This window comes from Phascolarctos cinereus, unplaced genomic scaffold, assembly GCF_003287225.1.
Source record: "Phascolarctos cinereus isolate Bilbo 61053 unplaced genomic scaffold, phaCin_HiC Scaffold_4;HRSCAF=312, whole genome shotgun sequence".
Lineage (NCBI taxonomy): Eukaryota > Metazoa > Chordata > Mammalia > Diprotodontia > Phascolarctidae > Phascolarctos > Phascolarctos cinereus.
The window spans coordinates 344368739-344390448 of NW_027555847.1; the positions used below are offsets into that span (position 1 = coordinate 344368739).

General features: G+C 35.6%; 1 protein-coding gene across 1 annotated transcript in view; it reads right to left on the reverse strand.

Moving 5' to 3' along the window:
* PARP8 (poly(ADP-ribose) polymerase family member 8) overlaps window positions 1–21710 on the reverse strand; it is a 217081-nt gene that overhangs the window by 61424 nt on the left and 133947 nt on the right. Inside the window, 4 exon segments of the mRNA XM_020996772.2 lie at window positions 323–413; window positions 952–1012; window positions 15030–15124; window positions 16720–16797. Of these exon segments, the coding sequence (XP_020852431.1) occupies window positions 323–413; window positions 952–1012; window positions 15030–15124; window positions 16720–16797 (325 nt within the window).

The window sequence follows — 21710 nt, forward strand, 5'->3', positions numbered from 1 at the left end:
ATGAACATTTACTAGAAAATAAAACTAAACATGCAACCCTGTCTAACCAAAAAATCATAGAGAACTAAATGATTAAGCATTACAGTAACTGTTTCATGGCAGAAACCTGAGGCTCCTCAAAATCCAGATCGTGAAGTACCACAAACATCTGACTCCAGTGACCCTACGGTACATTAACCTTTAGACCTCGTAACATTTATCAACAGCATTACCGAGGTGGTTACCCAGCATTCAGAGACTGAATCAGAGTAGGATTTGCTTGTCTCATAAACTATTCATTCTCACTTCAAAAACAGGAAATAGATAAAGAAATCAGACCAACCTGGCCCATTTAAATATTGTGTAAGTGAACAGTGCAGTCGTACTATTATAGGCTCCGTTCGAATCACATCCCAAGCCACAGCAATCTCTTCCTGAAATAAGATTAAAAAAAAAATTAGCAGCCTTCTGATAGAGTCCTTGAATATTGCTTTTTTTCCCCTTTTAAACACAACTGTATTTATTCTATGTGGTAAGAGGTATAAAAATCACAAAAGCCTACAAATAATATTAAAGCCTATTACATTGTCAAGGAAAAAACAAATTACTCTTAATCTTTGCTTTTCACTTACACAGTAAAACAGCAAAAGCCTAAGATATACAGAAATGCCGTGACACTATCATATAAATTTCAGAACCTATTAAAAGATACCACAGCAAAGAAGTACAGATTTTCATTACTCAAACCAGCCAGTATGTTTTTTCTCCACAAGTCATTTTAACAAGGAAAGATAAAGCAAATGCCACATAATCTATGTAAAGGAGTAAAGTTACATATTTTAAAATCTTAAAATAAAACATACTATATGAGGAAGCAATGTAAGTGAACAGAGTGACCATCTAAAATCAAAGCTCAAAAAAAGTGACAAATATGATATTTTAAAGTTTGCCAAACCTATTATAGATACTTACATCAAGAAAGCTAACATCAATATGCAGATCAATATCTACATCATCAATGGCTCCATATTCCCTGTAAGCAAAGATAAACATAAATTCCTCAACCTTCCTGAAAATTTGAATCTTCTTGGGTAGTTAAAACTAGAAATACTACTTCCAAAGTGTACATGTCTCCCCTCTAGATTTTAAGCTCTAATCTTTGTGGCTTAATAAATAGTAAACATATATTTTTAATTTGTTCATTTGTTAATTTCTTTACACAGCTATTTGTATGTACATGTAGTTAAAAATAATTTACAGACAGACATACACACAAAAGATGATTGCCACAATGAAGGATTTCTGATGTGAAATTTCAAATATTCAGTTTTTTCTTTAAACTTTACAAATTCAAGCTATTTCTTTCTAGCATAGGCTCTGTGTGAGTGCACACTGTAAACTCCAAAGGTAGCATAGGTAAGAAGCGTGCTGTTGTAATACTAATAAAAGTATTTTATTACTAAACAAACTTGGTCAGCAGGAGTAGATGAGATACTTTAAAAAAAAAACAAAGAAAAAAATCTTTCATTTCAGAAGTATCTCCAGAGGCATGCTATGTACCAGTAATTCACTTAAAGTTACCAGGGCAAAAAAGTACAAATGTCCACTATCAAAGATAAGCCTCACTCATACCTTCACTAAGATTTACTTTGATTAGATAATCAGAACTGTAATAATAATCAGAACTATACAAATAATAATAGCCAACATTTATATATGCTTACTATGTTTCAGATAGTATGCTAAGCACATAACAATATTATTTTATTTGACCATCACAACAACCCTAGGAGGTAGGTACTATTATCCCCATTTTATAGATGAGTAAACTGAAACAGTAAGAGGTTAAGTGAATTAACCTCAGCTAGTGAGTGTCTACGACCACATTTGAACTCGGGTTCTCCTGAATCCAGGCCCAGAGCTCTATTTACTGTTCCACCTAACTGTATCAACCAGAGAACCTCAAAAAATGGGAATTCTAACTGATGACAGTAGGAAAAGGACATTTTAGAATGAGGACACACCTCACAGTTGATATGGGACTTTGGAAAGTCATAGGGAATTTTATGTAGTACAATGAAGGCACAGAGTATCTAAAGATCAGCAAAGCAGAGACAGAAAATAGGAAAGAGGACAAGAAATGATGTGGAAGACCAACAAGGCCAAAAGTTGCTTATACTAAAATTACCACTAAAAAAAAAAGTGCCAGGGGGAAGTCAAACCAGAGTTAAGATTCAGTACAAATTTGGAAGGCAATTTACTTCAAATTCTAATTCAGCAAAATACAATAACAAAGTATGTTTTTCAGTTTTTCCTTTCCTCATTTCCCTGCCCCTGCTATAAGGAAGAATTTCAACAAATCCAACAAATTCAACCTATATTTATTAATTGTCTAGTATGTGCAAGACAGTATTAGAAACACCTAAAGGAAAGCGACAAATGAGATATTTCCATCTTCATCTCCCTTTAACAGCAGCAAGCTAGAGTGCACTATGAAATTTAACTACCACAGGTCCATTTGAATACAATCCCTCAGAATGGCAAGAGTCTACTTGAAGCCAACATGTCCTGCTCTCTTTTATGTATTAAATGATAATATAAATCAGTAGCTAAAAAAGAAACAGTAATTTTTTTCTCCATCCTAAGGCTGTCAAGAATGTCATATGTCCAGTGAATTAGCAGGAAACTCAGCATAAAAAACATTTAAAATATAAGGTTAACTGGGTCTAATATTCTATGTCTACATTTCAATTTAATTTAACATTTATTAACTGCCTACAATAGGCATCATACTGTGCTAGGTCTATAAATTCAAAACACAAACTAGACTCTCTTCTCAGTGTCTACATTCTTCTGGTTAAGAAGGTATGACCTATATACATGGATATTTATATGCAATGTAGCTTAAAAGAGAGAATAAAGAAAGAAATGGATGAGGAGAAGAGAGACTTTATGTAGATGACTCCTGAGACTCAAAGGAAACTGAGGATTCTGAGAAGTAAACGTTATGTCAGATGGATTCCAGGCATGTGAGATCCAAGGGGCAGAGGATGAATTGATGACTTCAGGGAACAAATCTTGGGCTACACTGGATGGAACAGAAAGTATATGAAAGGAGGTAATATATAATGATTGGAAAAATAGATAGGAACCAGACTGCAAAAGGCTTTAAACATAATTTAGCCTATAGACAATGGGAGACACAAGATTTTGGAGCAGGGTATAACACAATAAAACCTGTGCACTGGAAAAATTATTCTGCAAACAAATTGGCTTCTAATTACAATGGTTGATAATATAATTTTTTTTTACTACAAAATCTACAATGTAGTCAACAATAAAATCAGATCATTCTTACCCCCAAATAAAGCCACAAACTGTTGTTGTGGCATATGACTTATATGGGTAAGTGTTAAAATCTAATGATTTCATGTACTTAAAACTTCATTGCTCACAGGTAATTTTTTTGAGGGTCCAGAAGGATGAAAAGATGGTTGAAGGCTAAGCACAACCATATATTTTGGTTTTCTGCTCATCATGTAAAAGGTCATAAGATAACAAAAATACCTAGCACTTATTTAGTATCTACAATGTGCCAGGCACTATGTTAAGTGCTTTACAAATACTAGCTCAATTGAGCCTTACAACAACCATGGAAAATAGGTGCTATTATTATATACACATCCCATTTTACAACTGAAGAAAGTGAACAACTTCCCTATCCCCATCACCAATGAACTGTAGGAACACAAACCAAGAGATCAAAGGGACTTCAGAAGCCATCTAGTTCAAGACCCTCCTAAGTGAAAAAATGCAGGCCCACAGACTTTCCTATTTATTTAAACAAATGAGCTATGCTTGGATATTTTTTCACTATTTGTTAATAAAGAGAGAGTTATGTGACTTGCCCAGGGTCACACAGCTACTAAATGTTTTGAGTTACTATTTGAACTCAGGTCTTGCTGTCACCAGGTCTAATAACTGCCAAGATCATATGACTAGAGAAGAAAGTAACTGAAAATCTACCTAGTCCAGCTTTTTCCAGAAGTTTGAGAGGTTAACTTGCTTAATGTTACATAGGTAGAAAACGATAGAAGTAGGGTTTGAACCCAACTGACTTGGGTGATTCCAAATCCATTGCACATCGTTCCTACAATTTTACCTCTGCATGTCTGGATAGATTAATATAAATTTCAAAATCAAAATAATTTTCTTCCATTATTATCCTAATTGATAATAACTTTTTATAAGGCCTTTTTACAACTTCAAAATACATGTAGCCTTAACATGTAATATTATACAATATCTGTTTATTTCTTATTTAACCACAAGATAGCTCCATAAGAGTGGGGCCTAAACTCTGTATTTTAATCCATAAAAGAGTATCATGAACATCAAAAACCCTTGTACCTATTTATTTACCTGTTTGTTCATTCCTATATTTATTTATTTATTTACTTTAGTGTGTGCTTACAGGTACATATCATCTAAAGTTCAATAGAATGTAATCTTTTTGAGGACACTAGACACTTGTCCTTTATTTTTGCATGCCTAGCAACAAAGGGATAAGACCATAGTAGGTGCTTATGAAATACTTTATTGATTGATAGATGATGGTTAGGCTCAAGGATTGCTTCTGTTTTAGTTAATAAGCAGAACTCTGCCTGATGAGACTGCTCTGGAAGACTTTCCAAAATACAGAATACTAACTGGATCATCAACCCAACTTGAGACTTTCTGTTATATCAAAGGAAAGGCAGCACCATGGAGCATTTGCACTTAAACCTGGGTTCAAATTTACTTGACATGTACAGCCTGTGTGCCCTGGGACATGACATTTTAACTTGGTTTCCTCATCTGTAAAATGAAGGGTTTGGACAACACGGCTTTTGAGGTTCTATCCAATTATATATCTATGACCCATTAACTTCATATTGCCATCTTGGAATTTAGCTACTCTAAATTTTGTGAGTAGGTGTCAATACCTAATATGGTAAATGCTTCAATGTGATTTTACTGAAGTTTGAGCTTCTGTATAGGTAAACAAATTAATCGCTTATTTTTCAACTTTGATAAACTTAAAATTCTATCAACTAGTTTACATTACTAAGAAATTCCTGAGTTTTAGTCGTACTTCTAAATAATATTTAGTAACAGGACTTTAAGAAATATTCTGACAAAAATGGAAAGACTGACTTTGGCTAGCTACATAAGTAAATCCCCAGGGAATAAATCTAAATTGACCTCTGATCCTGATTAGAGATGACAAACCCTTAATTCTAATCAAATTTCTAGATATCTAAAACCTAATGGGAGAAAAAATATCCCTTCCCCACCCTCCAACCTCTCCTCTCTCATCACGAATGGACCATAAAAAGATAGCCCTAGAGATCAAAGAGACTTCAGAAGCCATTTGGTTCCACATGAAGAAATGGAGGCCCACAGACTTTCATATTTACTTAAATAAATGAATTATGCTTGGATATTTTTTCACTATTTGTTAATAAAGACTTGAGAATATACCATTTGAAATTATTTTAACATTTAATTCTTTCACATATAAAGCACATTGGCTATTTCCTAAAATAAGAATTGGAAAAGAATAATTTAAAGTGCAATTTTTTTTAAATGAAGAGAACAAAAATAAAATTACCCAGGTTTAGCTCATGAACATTTTGTTATCTGACTGAGACTAATGTGGCAGAGAATAATTAAATGAAAGATGAATTGGAGCAGTGACACACCTACCTAAAATCAGGTAAACATTATTCTAAAATGGAATTTTATAGTTTAGGAGATAAGATATCCCCCAACACACACACACACACACACACACACAACACACACACACACACAGAGTTGGGTTTTTTTGGGGGGTGGCTTTTTGGGGGTACTTGAGAAAGGTTAAACTCTGTTCTGGCCTTACTTCTTCTTCTCACCTAACAACCTCCTCCACCTGCCTTTCATGACTTATTGTAGAAAATTTCACGTCTTAGGTCTGTACAGAGACAGGCTTTGACAGTCTATCATTGGTGTCTTCTTGCAGCTGACTTCTGAGATGGGCAACCAATTAGACATACCAGAGTGAAAACCTGTCCCTACCCAAAAAATCAATTGACTTACTTCATGAGGTAGTAGCGATCAAGGAACTAGGTGTCCCACATATTATTAAGTAGAAGGAATAAGAGAATAATGAAACCTGGATGTGTGAAGTCTAAAGGGAGCCTCTCACAAGACCATCACTAATCCACTTCCATTTCCTCCCATGACTTAAAGACCACTGAGCCTGGGATTTTAAGAACCTTCTGTTTGATTGGCCCTCTCCCACTTCCTACATATGTCATGCTGGCCTTGGACCTTCCTCAAAATGCTCAACAGTAACACCCTATTGGTTCACAAAACACTGGACTCCGATTTTTTTCCCCCTTTGATAAAAACCTCTTTTAAATGTCCACAAACTGTTGTGGAGGACTAGAAGATGCCTGCCTAATTAAATGCTGTTAGACATTTCTAATTAAGAGCCACCAAAAAAAAAAAGTAATCACAAAAAAATTGCTAAAATTATGCTACATGTTTCTTTTAATAGAGTTTTAACATGATGGAATAAAACTACTTTCACCCTCAGGATCCCTCTTTGATTGCTAACGACTACTGCAACTGATTTGGGTAAATCCCTAGTGTATTTCCCACTCATGCTTTCTGGAATTCTGGGGAGATGAACTCCAGCTGAAATGTTCTACTGTCTTTTAATATTTTCTGAATAAAGGAAGGGGACAAGCAGAAAAGAAGCTGCAGCTGGAATTAGACATTATGGACTAAAAATTCTGAACACCAGAATTCTTCTGTGGCATTCTTCACTTTTTTTTTTTAATGTCATGAACCCTTTTGGCCATCTGTGAAATTTTATGAACCCCTCCTAGGAACAATGTCTTTAAAAGCATAGAATAATAGAATAAAATCTATAAAGTGTAAAGGAAAAGAAGTATATTGAAGTAGTTATCAAAATGTGTGTACAAATATACACAAAGACATATATTCATGGCTCCAAGGTGAAGAACCCCTGACTTAGACACTGAGATTATTTCCCAGTGCCTAATAAAAAGATGTGGGGGGAATTAATCCTTTAGAATGGAGCGATCATTTTCAGGTTGTTTCTGGACAAAAGGAAAAATAACAAAAGATGGCAGGATAAAAACAATGGACAGGAAGTGGTCCAATTTGGCTATAAGCTAGAGGATACAAATGGGTGTAAACATTAATAATATTAATAATGATAGCTAGTGTTTATATAGCAAATATTTATAAATATTATTTCATTTTATTCTAATTACAATTTGAGGGGAGCAGTAGGTGCTATTGTTAAGCCCATTTTACAGTTGAAGCAACTAAAGTAGACAGAGATTAAGGGACCTGCCACTGATGATAAACTAGGAAGTATCCCGAGACAGGTCTTCCTGACTCCAGGTCTAGCTCTTAATCCACTGAGCTGCTTGGCTGCCATATTTTAGGATAGGGTTAGAACAACAGATTGCGAGTAGTTTTTAGGGCAAGAATTTCTAATTTATTTGATGGTAAGTGATAAGCAAAGAAAGGATTTTTCACAGATCTGTGACACAACACACAGATGATTTAGAGGAGTACCTCAGGTAGAAGCATATGAAAACTGTCATTAATATTGAAAATTGAGAGAAGGGAAAGAAGGAACATGCTTTCTGACCTTCCCAAAACATCAGTAATGAACACTCATATGTTCTCTTTCCAAATAAATTTCCTAACCATGGGGAAGCCCTGCATAATGATCTTCAAGAAAGTCCCAACATGGAGACACCTTTCATTTAGACCTTTCAATAAACAAATACATTTTAAATGCTACGTTAAATATTTTGTTTTTCATTAAAAATTTAATTTATCTTTCTTACCCCCATTTACTTCCTGTAAAACTGAAGGGAATAAGTAGACAGAAGTGTTGTATTGCAGGATAGGGTACAATGCCTACAGAATTGTAAAGAGGCAAAGACCTTACAAGGTCTGCAATTAACTAGATTCTGCAGGTGTAGATCTGTAAATAGTTACATCATTTTTTGTTTTTATGCAACACTTCAAAGAATTCACAAATAGCATTGTATATATGCAAAACTATTTCCATTGTGAATGCCATTTTCATATAATGCCAGTAATTTCATGTTCATGCTGAGATGTTACAAAGAGTGATTACAGTTTGCCCAGATGGAGCCTTTGCAGTCATCAGCTTTGGCTCCATAGCCTCACAACATGGAGTGAGTGCATAGCAATTGGCAGAATTAAATTGCCTGAATTATGAATGCACCTTGAATAGTAAAGAGAGACAACGGATTGTACTCTATGAAGCATACAGGCTTATAATAACTCAAAATAACTGCTTATATCACCTTGACCAAATCAATGTTTAAAAAAAAAATAAAAGAAATGAAAATTATAAGCTAACTAGATGTTGTATGTTTTATCACACTGGAACCAAGGGCTCAGACAACTGCCTTCAGAAATCCACATCCATGTTCTGGCTTGCAGGTCGTAAAATTGGACAACTACACTTTTTCTTCTACTGAGTCAGAGTAGTGTGCTGAACAGAGTCCTGAATTTAAAATCTGAGGCCCTGAGTTTGAATCTGTTCATCATGTGACCTTGGGCAAATCATTTAACCTTTGAATAAGTCTCTAACTTATAATATGTGTGTGTGCATGTATATAAACACAATATATAATTATAACTCCGTATAAAATAAGGAGGCATATCTAGATGCCTGAGGAAGTACTTCTGTGATATAATAGTATAGCCATATAAAGTAAAATGTGGTTTCTTTCCCCCTGAAACTTGGACACAAAATGCTTTCTATAAACAAGTATTTACTAATATTGGGACAGAATTTCATGAATTCTTTCTCTCAAAAGAAGAATGACTCACCATTACTTGTTTAATCTAAGCCTTGCATATCGGTTCTGATTTCTTTAGAGTGGGTGAAAACCAACCTGACATTTTGAAAATTAATTTTCTCTGTCACTTGAAGATTAAATGTCACACTTTAGGGTTTGGGAAGCTTTTTTTTAAGCTATCTAATCCTTAGATTCTTCTTACCGCCCACATATTCTTGAAGATAGATCACGCCACAAACAAGGATCTCAGATGACAAGCTCCTCTCATTATGTAGTTACTTCCACATCAATAGGTCAGATGTGTTCAGAGAATCAGGAAAAAACTCTATGTTCTCTGATACCTCAAACTCAGCAGTCTCTGTGTACTTGCTAAATATGTGTTTTGGTGCCCAGTCTGTGAGAAATTTCCATGGTGGGTCCAAGGATTATGCAAATTCGGCAAGCAGGAAGAAATCTTGGCAGACAGCACAAATTTTAGAAACTGTATCTAAGGATGCTATAAATTTTTCTTAATAATGAAAGAATTCTGTGTGTTTGCTTTTTGTTTTTTAATAAGGCTAGACAATGTAGTAATTTATTTTGCTTAAATATATATATTGGTAAAGAGTTTTGTTTTCCTTGTTTTCTCAATGTCAGGTGGGGGGTGGGGAAGGAATGCAGACCTGAAATTCAAATAAAATTGAATTTTTCTTTTCTAAATGATGCTACAGAAGAAAGAAAGCTTAACTGGCAAATAAGAAAAAAATGTTTGGCATCTTAGTCCTACTGTTAACAAGTCAGGTAGTGGAACAGGAATGCAGTGAATACCACTGTGATACTTATGCCTACCTCAGCAACCCTTACCTCCTCTAGAAAAGAAGAAATGAAAGTAACAGGACTGTTTCAAACATAGGCGGTGAGTCAGGGGGCCTGGTCTTAGATTCTAGAGCAAGGGTGAGGAACCTGTGGCCTCGAGACCACATATAGGCTTCTAGCTCCTTAGGTGTGGCCTTTTGACTGAGTCCAAGGTTTACAAAACAAATCCTTTTATTAAAGGCATTTATTCTGTGAAATTTGAATTCAGTCAAAGGGCTACACTTGATGACCTAGAAGGCCACAGGCTCTCCACTCCAGTTCTAGGGAATACTTCAGGTCTATGCAGCATTCTAATGAAACTAGACAGTTATTTCTTTACTGCATACTGTTCATAGATTTCTCCTTTCTCGACTCAAAAGTGCTCAGACTTAGATACAACTTTTCATGGCTCCTATTCACTATCCATGGGACTAGAAGAATAGAATTTTAAAATGGGAATGATCGGATGATTTGTAGTTGGGAAGAAACTTAATATAGAATGGAATCAATTTTAATCCCTTCTGCTCTCTGACTTCAGGATATATTTTGCTTGTAATTTATTACTGTCTCACAAATTTTGCCCTCCTTCTTAAGTTGTTCATCGCTCATCTACCTTTATCATCTATTTCCTTGATAAGTTTCTTGTACAGAATAAACCAACTGCACGGTGTGTTTGTTCAATCTTCCTTTGTCTGACTCAAATAATGTAAGTTTCATGCAATATCACTACAGGCACCTCTTCCTCTATGTCTGTCTACTCTTCATCTCATTTGCCCTATTACATGAGGCAATAAGTTCCGTAAATTAGTAACAACTAGCATTTATATAGCACTTTGAATTTTGCAAAGTGCTTAAAAAAATTATCCGATTGGATCTGCACAATAACCCTGGGAGGTAGGTACTATTATTCCCATTAAAAGATGAGGAACTGAGGTAGACAAAGGTAAAATGGATACAGCTCTGGATCTGGACACAAAAAGACATGAGTTCAAATGCAGCCTCAGACACTTACTATCTGTGTGGTCAAGTCATTTAACCTATGTCTGTCTCCCTCAGCTTCCCCATTTGAAAACTAAGGATAATAATAACGCCCTAACTCACAGGGTTTATGTGAAGATAAAACGCAAAGGTATTTGCAAAGCAATTTACAAATCTTAAAACGCTTATATAAATGTATAAAAAACAGGCAGCTCTATATATTTTAGAAATGAGGCCTTTATCAGAAACACTGGCTGTAAATTGTTTCTCAGCTTTCTGCTTCCCTTCTAAGTTTGGTTGCACTGGCTTTGTTTGTGCAAACACATTTCAATTTAATGTAATCAAAATCATCCATTTTGCATTTCATAATGTTCTCTATCTTTTGTTTGGTCATAAATTCTTCCCTTCTCCATAGATCTAACAGGTAAACTATTCCTTGCTCTCCTACTTTGCTTATAGTATCAGCCTTTATACCTAAATCATGTACCCATTTTGACTTTATCTTGGTATAGGGTATAAGATATGCCTAGTTTCTGCCATACTATTTTCCGGTTTTCTCAGCACTTTTTGTTAAATGCATGAGTTTTTATCCCAGAAGCTGGAGTCTATGGATTTATCAAACAGTAGATTACTATAGTCACTAACTATTATGTCTAGTATACCTAACCTATTTCACTAATCCACCACTTTATTTGTTAGCCAGTACCAAGTAGTTTTGATGACTGCTGCTTTACAATACAATTAAAGATCTGGTATGTCTAGGCCAAACATTCTGTAGAACAATTTGGAACTATCCCCAAAAGGCTATAAAAATATGCATACCCTTTGACCCAGCAATACCACATCTAGGGCTGTATCCCAAAGAGATCATAAAAATGGGGAAAGGACCCACATGTACAAAAAAATGTATAGCAGCTATTTTTGTAGTAGCTAAGAATTGGAAACTGAGGGGATGCCCATCAACTGGGGAATGGCTGAACAAATTGTGGTATATGAATGTAATGGAATACTATTGTGCTATAAGAAATGATGAGCAGGCACACTTAAGAAAAACCTGGAAAGATTTTTATGAACTGATGCTGAGTGAAGTGAGCAGAACCAGGAGAACATTGTGTACATTAACAGCCACACTGTGCAATGAACAACTTTTATAGACTTGGTTCCTCTCAGCAATACAAAGATCTAAGACAATTCCACAAGACTCATGTGGGAAGATGGTGTTCACATCAAGAGAAAGAACTATGAAGTCTGCGTGCTAATCGAAGCACACTATTGCTCTTTTTGTTGTTGTTGTCTTGTTTTGTTTCTTTTTTCTCGTGGTTCCTCCCATTGGTTCTAATTTTTCTTTACAACATGACTAATGTGAAAAAATACTTAACATGAATGTATAAATAGAGCCTATATCAGATTGCATACCATCTTAGGGAGGAGGGAGTGAAAGGAGAGAAGGAGAGAAAATTTAAAACTCAAAAGCTTATGGAAGTGAATGCTGACAACTAAAAGCAAATTAATTAATTTTTCAAAAAAGGAGGATGGGAATAAAGTCCAGATATTGCCTCGGTCTGTCCAAAAAAAAAAAAACACAAGACAGCTCACAGACCAATATATAGTTGTTTCCACAACTCATTATCCCACCTCCTTCTTCAGAACCTATCCATTTTCTTAATTTCTTTCTTAACTTTCTGTGGAGGGCAGCACAATGCTACTAGTCAGCCACATTTATAACCTCAAAGTCATTCTCAATATTCTCATGCTCACTCTCTCTCTCCCCCTGTGTGTGTGTGTGTGTGTGTGAGTGAGGGTGTGCACGGGCTACCACATCTCATTGGTTTTACCTACATCGCATCTCTTGAATGTCTCTTCTCTACTTATATATCTATGATGCTAACTCAAGTGCTCACCAATCCTCTCCTGCCCCTCAACGGATTTCCCTATCTCAAATCTCTCCCCTCTCTTACATGTACATGCTAGACCTCACTGCTTAGAATCCTTACACATCTAACACCATTATAATAAAATGTTATACTTGCACAATTTAGTTTAAATGTATTTTCTCATTAGCCAGGTATTTGGATTGTACTCTTGATATATCTGAATGTGACTCTTGGGTTCATGTGCACTATTACTATTCATGTCCCATAAAATGAAGTTGTACCATATAACAAACTGGTGTCCGTAATGATTCTTTCGCTAAACCTTAGTGCCATTAAATGCACAGGTTCCTCTACAGCGTACCTGTCTTTTACTGTTTTACTTTAGTAAATTTGTATAACACTTTAATACTCTTTGTAATGTTCAAGTCATGGTCATTAAATAATGCAAATTAGATGGTAGATGTATTTCCATCCTAAATCATCTTGAGTCAAAAAAAATTAAATCTTTCCCATCTCTAATCTGTCTTCCCCATAGCTGCAAAAATGAATGTATAGTACCTATCTGACTTATTACCTCTTAAAACACAAATGCCTTTCTTTGGCATTTTTAGTCACACACAGTCTAGTTTCAGACAATCTTTCTAGACTCTATATACAACTGCTCTGCTTGCAGTTCTTCATGCAGGATATTCCATCCCCTGTTGCTGTGTCTCTGTAGATTCCCTCATGCCTCAATCTTAACCTTCTAGAATCCTTATTTCCTTAAATGCCTACTTCTATCTCTTTCTTCTTCTTCTTCTTCAATTGGGGTTAAGTGACTTGCCCAGGGCCACACAGCTAGTAAGTGTTATATATCTGAGGTCACATTTGAACTCAGGTCCTCCTCACTCCAGGGCTAGTGCTTTATCTACTGCACCACCTAGCTGCCCTTCTACCTCTATCTTCTTAGAGGAGATCCCTGTTGGTAATACTTATTCTAAACTACCTTATGTTATTTTGCATAATTAATTTACTTCATGTTTTCTTAGATGTTTTCACGATAAATCCCCCAACAGAATGTAAACTTCTCAAGTGCAGGGACTACTCCATTTCTGTCTTTGTATTTAACACATCTGTCACAGTGGCTGTCATTTGGGCACTTAACTAATTCATAGTAAGTAACCAGTTGCATACTGTTCAAATGCCCATTTGTCCATAGGTGGGAGTGATTTCTTAGGAGTAGAATCTCTCCCAAGAAAATTCAGCTGTGTAAAAGCTACAGCCTAACTTATAGGAACATGAGATTTAGAGCTGGAAGTGATTGTAGAGATTTCTTGAACAAATAATTCTCACATTGCCATAGTCTCAGTCTAACACTGGAAGTTATTTGTAGTTTTAATTAATCAGCATTTCCTTTCACTGGAACAATTATAAAAACCTGAGTCTTTGGGGGAGAGAATTTATAGAAATGAAGAACTCTTTCTCAGTGCCTAATTCCCTAATGCTTTTCTTTCCCAGCCCAAATCTAAAAGGGAAAAATCTCAATGGTGCAGGGTATTCCAGAAACCTCACAGTTACTCTGAGGTCAGTAACTGACCTAACTAAAAGGTAATCTATCCTTACTACCACTCTGAATTAATCAGAGAATTTTCTCAAATGGACTCAGAAAGCTGAATAAAGATTTAGTCTTTCATTTCTATTAGGAAGAAAACAGTATTTGTCAACAAAACTTACTCATAAACCACAAAGCAAACTATGTTCTCTTTCAAACACATTACTTAAATGTGTTTCTTTAATTGCTGTATCACCCTTAACAATGTAATTTGAATATAAATTACTTTTTTGTGTGCCAGGCTCATATTGCATCAGTATAGGAAATCCTTGGGTAGAACCTTCCCTTCATGTAAATTGTCAGCTGGTCACCTGCAACCACAGAGAGTAGTATATGGCACTCAAAAGCTAAGAACATGTGACCACATACTTACTACATGTAAGAGGCAGGATTTGAACCCTGGAGTCTTCTTGACTCCAAACCAAGACCATGTATCTATCCACTGAAACATGCAGCTAATTGTTACATATCATTAACTTTTCTAGTTTATGAAAGACAAGACATAATGTATGAAATCGGTATGTATCCAATTCGCCAAGTAAATTACAATAATCAATTATTGTCAAACTTGGGCCAGAAGACCCACAAAGTCAGTGCCTCTAAATGACTAATTGCATTAAGCAATTGAAATAACCTACATTATGAACCTACATTATGTGATGATGGATATCCTATCACAAAGAAGTAGTCTCAAAACAAAATGCAAGCCTCAGGAATTTGTGAAGACAGTAATGAGAAATATTTCATTACGCAACATCTTAAAAAGTTCACTCCAGGCAAATTTCCATATATAAAACATCAAGGAAAATCCCTATGCTCAGCCAAGTATTAATTTCAATTTTATTCAATAAAATTATAGTGTACCTGAGAGAAACTGCATGAGGCCCATATATTTCTCTCACTGCTGTCAAATCAGCTTCCAGCTGTGGGTGTTTGTGAAGTTCTCCATCATAGTTCACCTAGTGAAAATGACTGATTTAGAAATTACTTGGTATTTGGATGTTGGAGAAACCAAAATAATCATGAATAAAAATGGTTTGCTAGACAAATCACCTTGTCACCTCAATGTACTATATGGATCTACTTCAATATTCTGCATCTGCTTGATATAGAAAGAAAATAACTCAGCACTAGATTTGCTTTGAATTTTTTAAAGACACAAAGAGTGTAGAATAATTCAGTGCTTTTTATAAAATATTTAAAGATTACTTTGATCTCCAAAAGTTGAATTTGAGTAGGAGATAAAACACAGAGTATAACAAAATGTCAGAAAATTTCCACAAATCTCTAGACAGAAAAAAAGGCATTTTCATTTCCTAGCTGCAAAATGTCTATACAGAAGTAACAGTCATACAATCTTTAATTTCTTTAAAAAGAAAAAATATCTAGAGTTGTGGTACACCAATACTTTAACCTGACTTATTGGCTTAAATAGCCTTTAGTTTCAGCAAGAGGACATCAATAAAGTACATATTTGCATTGTTATAAATCAGAAGAAGTTTTATACTTTGATATTCTACGTTCTCTATCCCAGACTCCAGCTATACCTTTATGTCAGTTCCTAAGATTGAAATTGTAAGAATATTCTCCCAAATCTTACTTTAAATATTGTTTTACAATTCTATTATTGTATGCTTTTTTCTTTCATTAACTTTAAGTGAGCAAAGAATAGCGCCATTATAGAGCAAGATTTAATAGGAGTTAGTCAAAGTGCACAAATACAAAACCATTACAAAATTTATTACTAATATTCTGTTCATAGCTGTGTTTCTAAAATTCAATCCCTATCTCTTTATTGCAAGCTTATGTATATGGTGAGGGAGCCTGAATTGACTGGTGTGTAATTCACACTTGTGAAATTAATCAAATTCACTGCCAGATCCTAAAGGCTATCATGAACTAATGAGGCCTCAATTTAAAGGAGTACGCGATTAGTTAAGAAAAGAAATAAACTAAGAACACAACCCAGATGATAAGATCCTGAGACTGCAACCTAAGCTCAACACAAAATGCCAATATAATTATCATTTCTTCCTAGGTCTTAAAGGGGTATGCCTTTTTTCAGTAAAAATTTTAATGAATATCAGTAAATTTGGTTATCTACCATCCAGGGGTCTGCAGGTAAATGTTTAACAAAGAGCTTCCCAAAATAGAAATGTATACAGGCTCACTTTTAGGTTTAATGTGCACTATTAACATTTTCTCCATCACTTCTTTAAGTCTAGACAATCAAAAAAATAATAAATTAATCCTTGATTTGTAGTGATTGCCAATTTCTAAGGCATAAATACACTGAAAATTTAACAATAAGAGCTTATTTGAATTGGCTCTCCTATTCTCCTGCTAGCTCAATTGATACAGCAACGCTTATAGAAAGGACAGGATCATAAACCTTGCATAAAAGGGTTATGTGGCTTTCCTAATGTATAAAAAGCCCAAGAAAGGACCCCCAGCCCTTAAAATTCACAATACAATGATATTTCTACTTGTAATCTCAAGAATATGACTCAAGATACCAAAATTAGCAATGGATTTGAACGATTTTCTTGCTTACCTGCCCTCCATAATAAAATTCTTCAGAATCATTGTCTCCTTCCGAATCTTCTTCCACTGTACTATTTTGTCTTGACTCCTTAGGTAAAAAATAACAATTATAATGAGAATAATGGCAAAGACAAATCATATTTTCCCTGCTAAAGCAAGATTTCATACTACAGATAGATAAGAGAAAGAAGAGAGACAGAAAGAGGCAGAAAAAACACAGAAAAATAGAGACAGAGACAGAGGAGAAAGACAAGGACAGAGACCAAAAGAGATGGCAGCCACAGTATAGCGACAACAGACCTAACATCAGAGCCAAGGAAACTTAGGTTCAAGTCCTGCCCCTAAAAATATCCTGGCAATATGATCCCAGGAAAGTCACTTAACTTAATCACAAGTCTAGTCCCTATACCTCTCTGTGTCCTGGAAAAATTAATGGTTCATTCATTCATTGGTTACTGGCAAATGTAGTCAGCAACTTAGGACACTTAACTAACATGATAGCAGAAGATTTCAGAGACAAACACTTGGATAGATTGACCTACCTAAACACCTAGAAGATGCAATTCAATAGTGTTAACTCTCTGTTCTCTTGAGTCAGAAGCCCAGAACTTAGAATAAATACTAGCTGTACACACCTCTCCCCCACAGTGCTTTTTATGAGACTAGGTGCTAAGTAAACATTTGTTCAATGTAACCCCAGGAACTGTTCGGCTGCTATCAAACCACTGGAAGCCACCTGAGGGACTGATTTAATGAAAGTTTCAACACACATATTCTAATTGGAACCCTGAGTTTGATTTATTCAGCAAGTTTCTTTCTATTCATTGCTCTTCTTGCCTCATGACTAGAATATCCAAATTTGCTCTCAAACATTCTTCCTCTTTTATCCCTGTCATCCTAAATCACTGACAGCCAAAAGGAAATCTCCCTCTATCCAACAATAGTCGGCATATTTTCATGTTGATTCCACTGAGTCACTCTGACTACTATACATTGGAAGCTCCTCCAATAAAATAAAAGTTGTTCGAGAGTACAGACTTTCACTTTTCTTTTTATTCCCATACTTGACATTTCCCTCTATCCCTGATCCTTATAGCCTCATTCTTATGATATCTATTCTTTACCCTCAATGTACTATCAAATCCCTTTTCTGCAAGTCTAAAATATCTAATCCAGTTTCTCTTGCTACCAAGTCCAAACATCTCTGGTACCCCTCTCTATGAGTGAAAAGATCAAGCACTCAACAAAACATTTTTTTAAACATCTACTATGTGCCAGGCATTGAGTTAATTCACTACAAAACCAAAATTTGAAACATCTATCATTTCATCATTCATCAATCATCTCTTCTCTATCACCTTAAATCTCTTCTTGTCTTTTGATTCCTTTTCTTTACCACTGGAAAATGCTCAGGTTTCTGCTATCATTTAAACACACACCCACATCTGAGCATACACACACACACACACACACACACACACACACACACACACACCCCACACACACACTTTTTAACCCTCAATATATCTTCTGTCCTCTATTTTACTAGTAAACTTCCAGAAAGAATATTTGACAATATTCATTGCCCACTACATAATTTCTTCACTAGCCACTCACTCAATTCCTAATATTTTCCATGACCAGCACAGAACTAAAACTTCTTGCCAAATTAACCAACAATCTTCTAAAGCTAAATTCAACAATCTTTTCTAAACCTTCATATTTCCTAACCCTTCTGCAGCACTTGAAATCATTGCCAAACATCTCCTCCCAGGTATTTTCTCATTTGCATCTTACGACTTTGTTTTTTTCTGGATCTCCTGACTTTTAAATTGCGCCTTACTTTATTCCTATTCCTATACCACCTAGGTGTCGAACATTCCCAACTCTGGTCCTTAGCTCTCTTGTTTTCAAAATCTAAATTCCCCCCATTACCTATTTAATCTACTTTCATGGCCTCAATGGTCAATGAGAAGGGATTCCTAAATCTCCATATCTAGACCTTACTTACTCTTAAACTCCACATTTCCAAATACCTGTTTGATATTTGGACTTTAATGTTCAGGGAACTGCTGGTAGAACAAGTTCTGAGTTGATTCATAATTTGTCCTCTAATTTCTCCTCTTGGCTCATTCATTAATTGTAAAAATAATTCCATCTTCTGTGACATTCAGATTTGTAATCATGGAATTACCTCTAACGAACTTCTAGTTTGGACAGATATTAAAAGCACTGGATTGGCCAAGTTGACCCCCCCAAAAATGCAAATTTTGGAGGGGCTGCATGAAAATATACACATGAATGCTCTATTGGTGAAGCTGTAAGTGGTAGAGGAATTCTGAAAAGAAACTTGAACTATGCCCCCAAAGTTACTAATCTATGTATATACTTTGATGCTATGCCACTATTAGTATCATACCCCCAAGGAAATTAAAGGGGGGGAAAAAGGTTCCACAGACACAAAATATTGATATCAGGTCTTTCTATAGTGGCAAAGAACTAGAACCTAAAATAGAGCACATCAGTTGAAGAATGGCTGAAAAAATTACATTATATGAATTCAATGGGACCTGGAACCACCATTTTAAGGAAAATGCTAAGATGCTCAAGGTTCAATCCTTCATTATTTTTTGGACCCATTCCTCACTCTTTAGACTTCTTTTTCCACCAGCCATCTCTCTCTGAAAGATAATTCCATCCCAGGAGCCTGGTCACCTAGGAAGATGACTCCATACTGTGACACCTTACTCTGATTAGTTAGTTCCTCTAAAAACTTCTTTTGTGCAGAAAAGGCTAAGGCCAGCAAGTTTTGTATCTTCATGCCACTCCAGAATCACTGGATTTCTGCCTCCCACCTAGTCTTCATCCAACAGTGCTTTTCAGATTTATTTCATATGTAGTCTTCCCTCATAAAAATATAAGTTCCCTTATGAATAGGTAGTTTTCATGAAGAAAGTAAAGCTACTAAGTCATATAAAAATGTTCTTAACCACTAATAATTAGAGAAATGCAATTCAAACAATTCTAAGTTACCTCCTTATACCCATCAGTTTTGCTGAGATAACGGAAAAGGAAAATGCAAATTCTGAGAGGGATGTAGGAAAATAGGTACACTGTCGGTGGAGTTGTGAACAATTCTGGAGAACAATTTGGAACAATACCCAAAAGGCTATAGAACTATGATATCCTTTAACACAGTAATACTTCCACTATGTTTATTCTCCCAAGTAAATCAGAAGAAATGGAAAAGGATTCAGATGTACAAAAATATAATAGCTCTTTTTGGGGTGGCTAAGAGTTGGAAACCCACCAACTAAGGAATGGCTATAAAACTATTTGGCTATAAAAAGAATTAAGAAAGTGACTGGTTTCAGAAAAGCCTTGGAAAACATATATGTACAGATGCAAATGAAGTGATATGAATCTGGAGTACAATCTAAACTTTGAGCAATACTATAAAGACACGCAATTGTGAAAGATTAAGTGACTCTGATTAATACAACGATCCTAGACAACTCCAAAGGGCTTGTGATTTAAAAGACTGCAGAACACAGTGTATTTTTTTCTTTATTTTCTTTGCTTTGGCAGGGGGAGAGGTGAAGTGGTAGGGAAGATTATGGTTATGTGGAAATAACTTTTGCATGGATTCACATACATAATGGGCATCATATTTAGATCATTTTCAGCACTTAATACAGTAAGAGGTAAATATTAAGCACTTAATAAATCTTGACTTGACTGTGCCTTAAAAAATTATAAAAGAGATGGTTTCAGAGAAACCTGGGAAGACTTGTCTGAACTGATGGAGGGAAGCGAGGAAAAGGAGCAGAACAATTTATATAATAACAACATTGTTATGTCAAGTCTGAAGGACCTAAAAATTGCTTGGTAGATCAGTGACCAACCATTATTCTAGAAGAACAATGATGAAGCCTGCTAACAACCTCCAGATAGAGTAGATAAATTCAACATACAGAGTAAGACATACATATCTGCATATGGCCAATCTGAAAATTTACTTTGCTTGACTGTGCATAATGAGTTTTTTTTCCCCCACAAGAGTTTCTTTTCAATGGGAGAGAAGAAAAGATGTAGGGGAAGGGAGGAGAATATATCTCATTCTTTTTTCTTTATTTCTTAAAGAAAGGAATTCTTCCCATCTTTCTAAGCCCACCTCAGAAGCTAACGCTTCCATGAAAATTTTACAAATTTCCTTTCACAAGAAGTAATTCCTATACCTGCATGCAGCTACTAAAGTGATTTTTCTAAAGCATATGGTTCAGATTTGAAGGAAACTAAGGAGCTGAAACAGAGGAGGGAGAGGATTCCACACATGGTGGGCAGCCAGTGAAAATGGTTGTAGTCAGAAGATGGAATGTCTTGTTGCAAGGAACAGCAAAGGATCACTGGATCACAGAGTATATAAGGGAAAACAAGTTATAAGAAGACTAAAAGTGGGGTAGGAAAGAAGGATTCTTCGTGAAGGGCTTTCCATGCCAAAAAGTGAACTGAGTATTTAATCTTAGAAATTACAGGGAAATACTGGAGATTAATTTGAAAGCTTAATAACAGATGGACTGCAGTACATAGAGATTGAAGGCTAGGAGACCAGCCAAAGTGGCATTGCAACAGTTGAGGTGTGAGGGGATAAGGGACTACGCGGAGGAGGAATGGCAACAGAGGAAAGAAGGAGAAGTGTTATAGAAATGTTAAAGAGGTAAAATGACTGGACTTGGCAAGAGATTGAATTGGGGGTGGGTGGATGAGAGGGTAAGGAGTGAAGGATTAAGACTAGGTCATAAGCCTAGGTAATTGTGAGGACAGAGGTGCCCTCTACAGTAATGGGAAAATTAGGAGGAGAGAAGAGCTTGGGGGGTGGGGAGGAGGGAGAGAGATAATGAATTCTATTTTGGACATGGTGACTCTAAGATGTCTATATGCTTTGCAAATTATAGACTTAGAAAGCTGCCTAGGGCTTGCCAAGGGTCAGAGACTGTATAT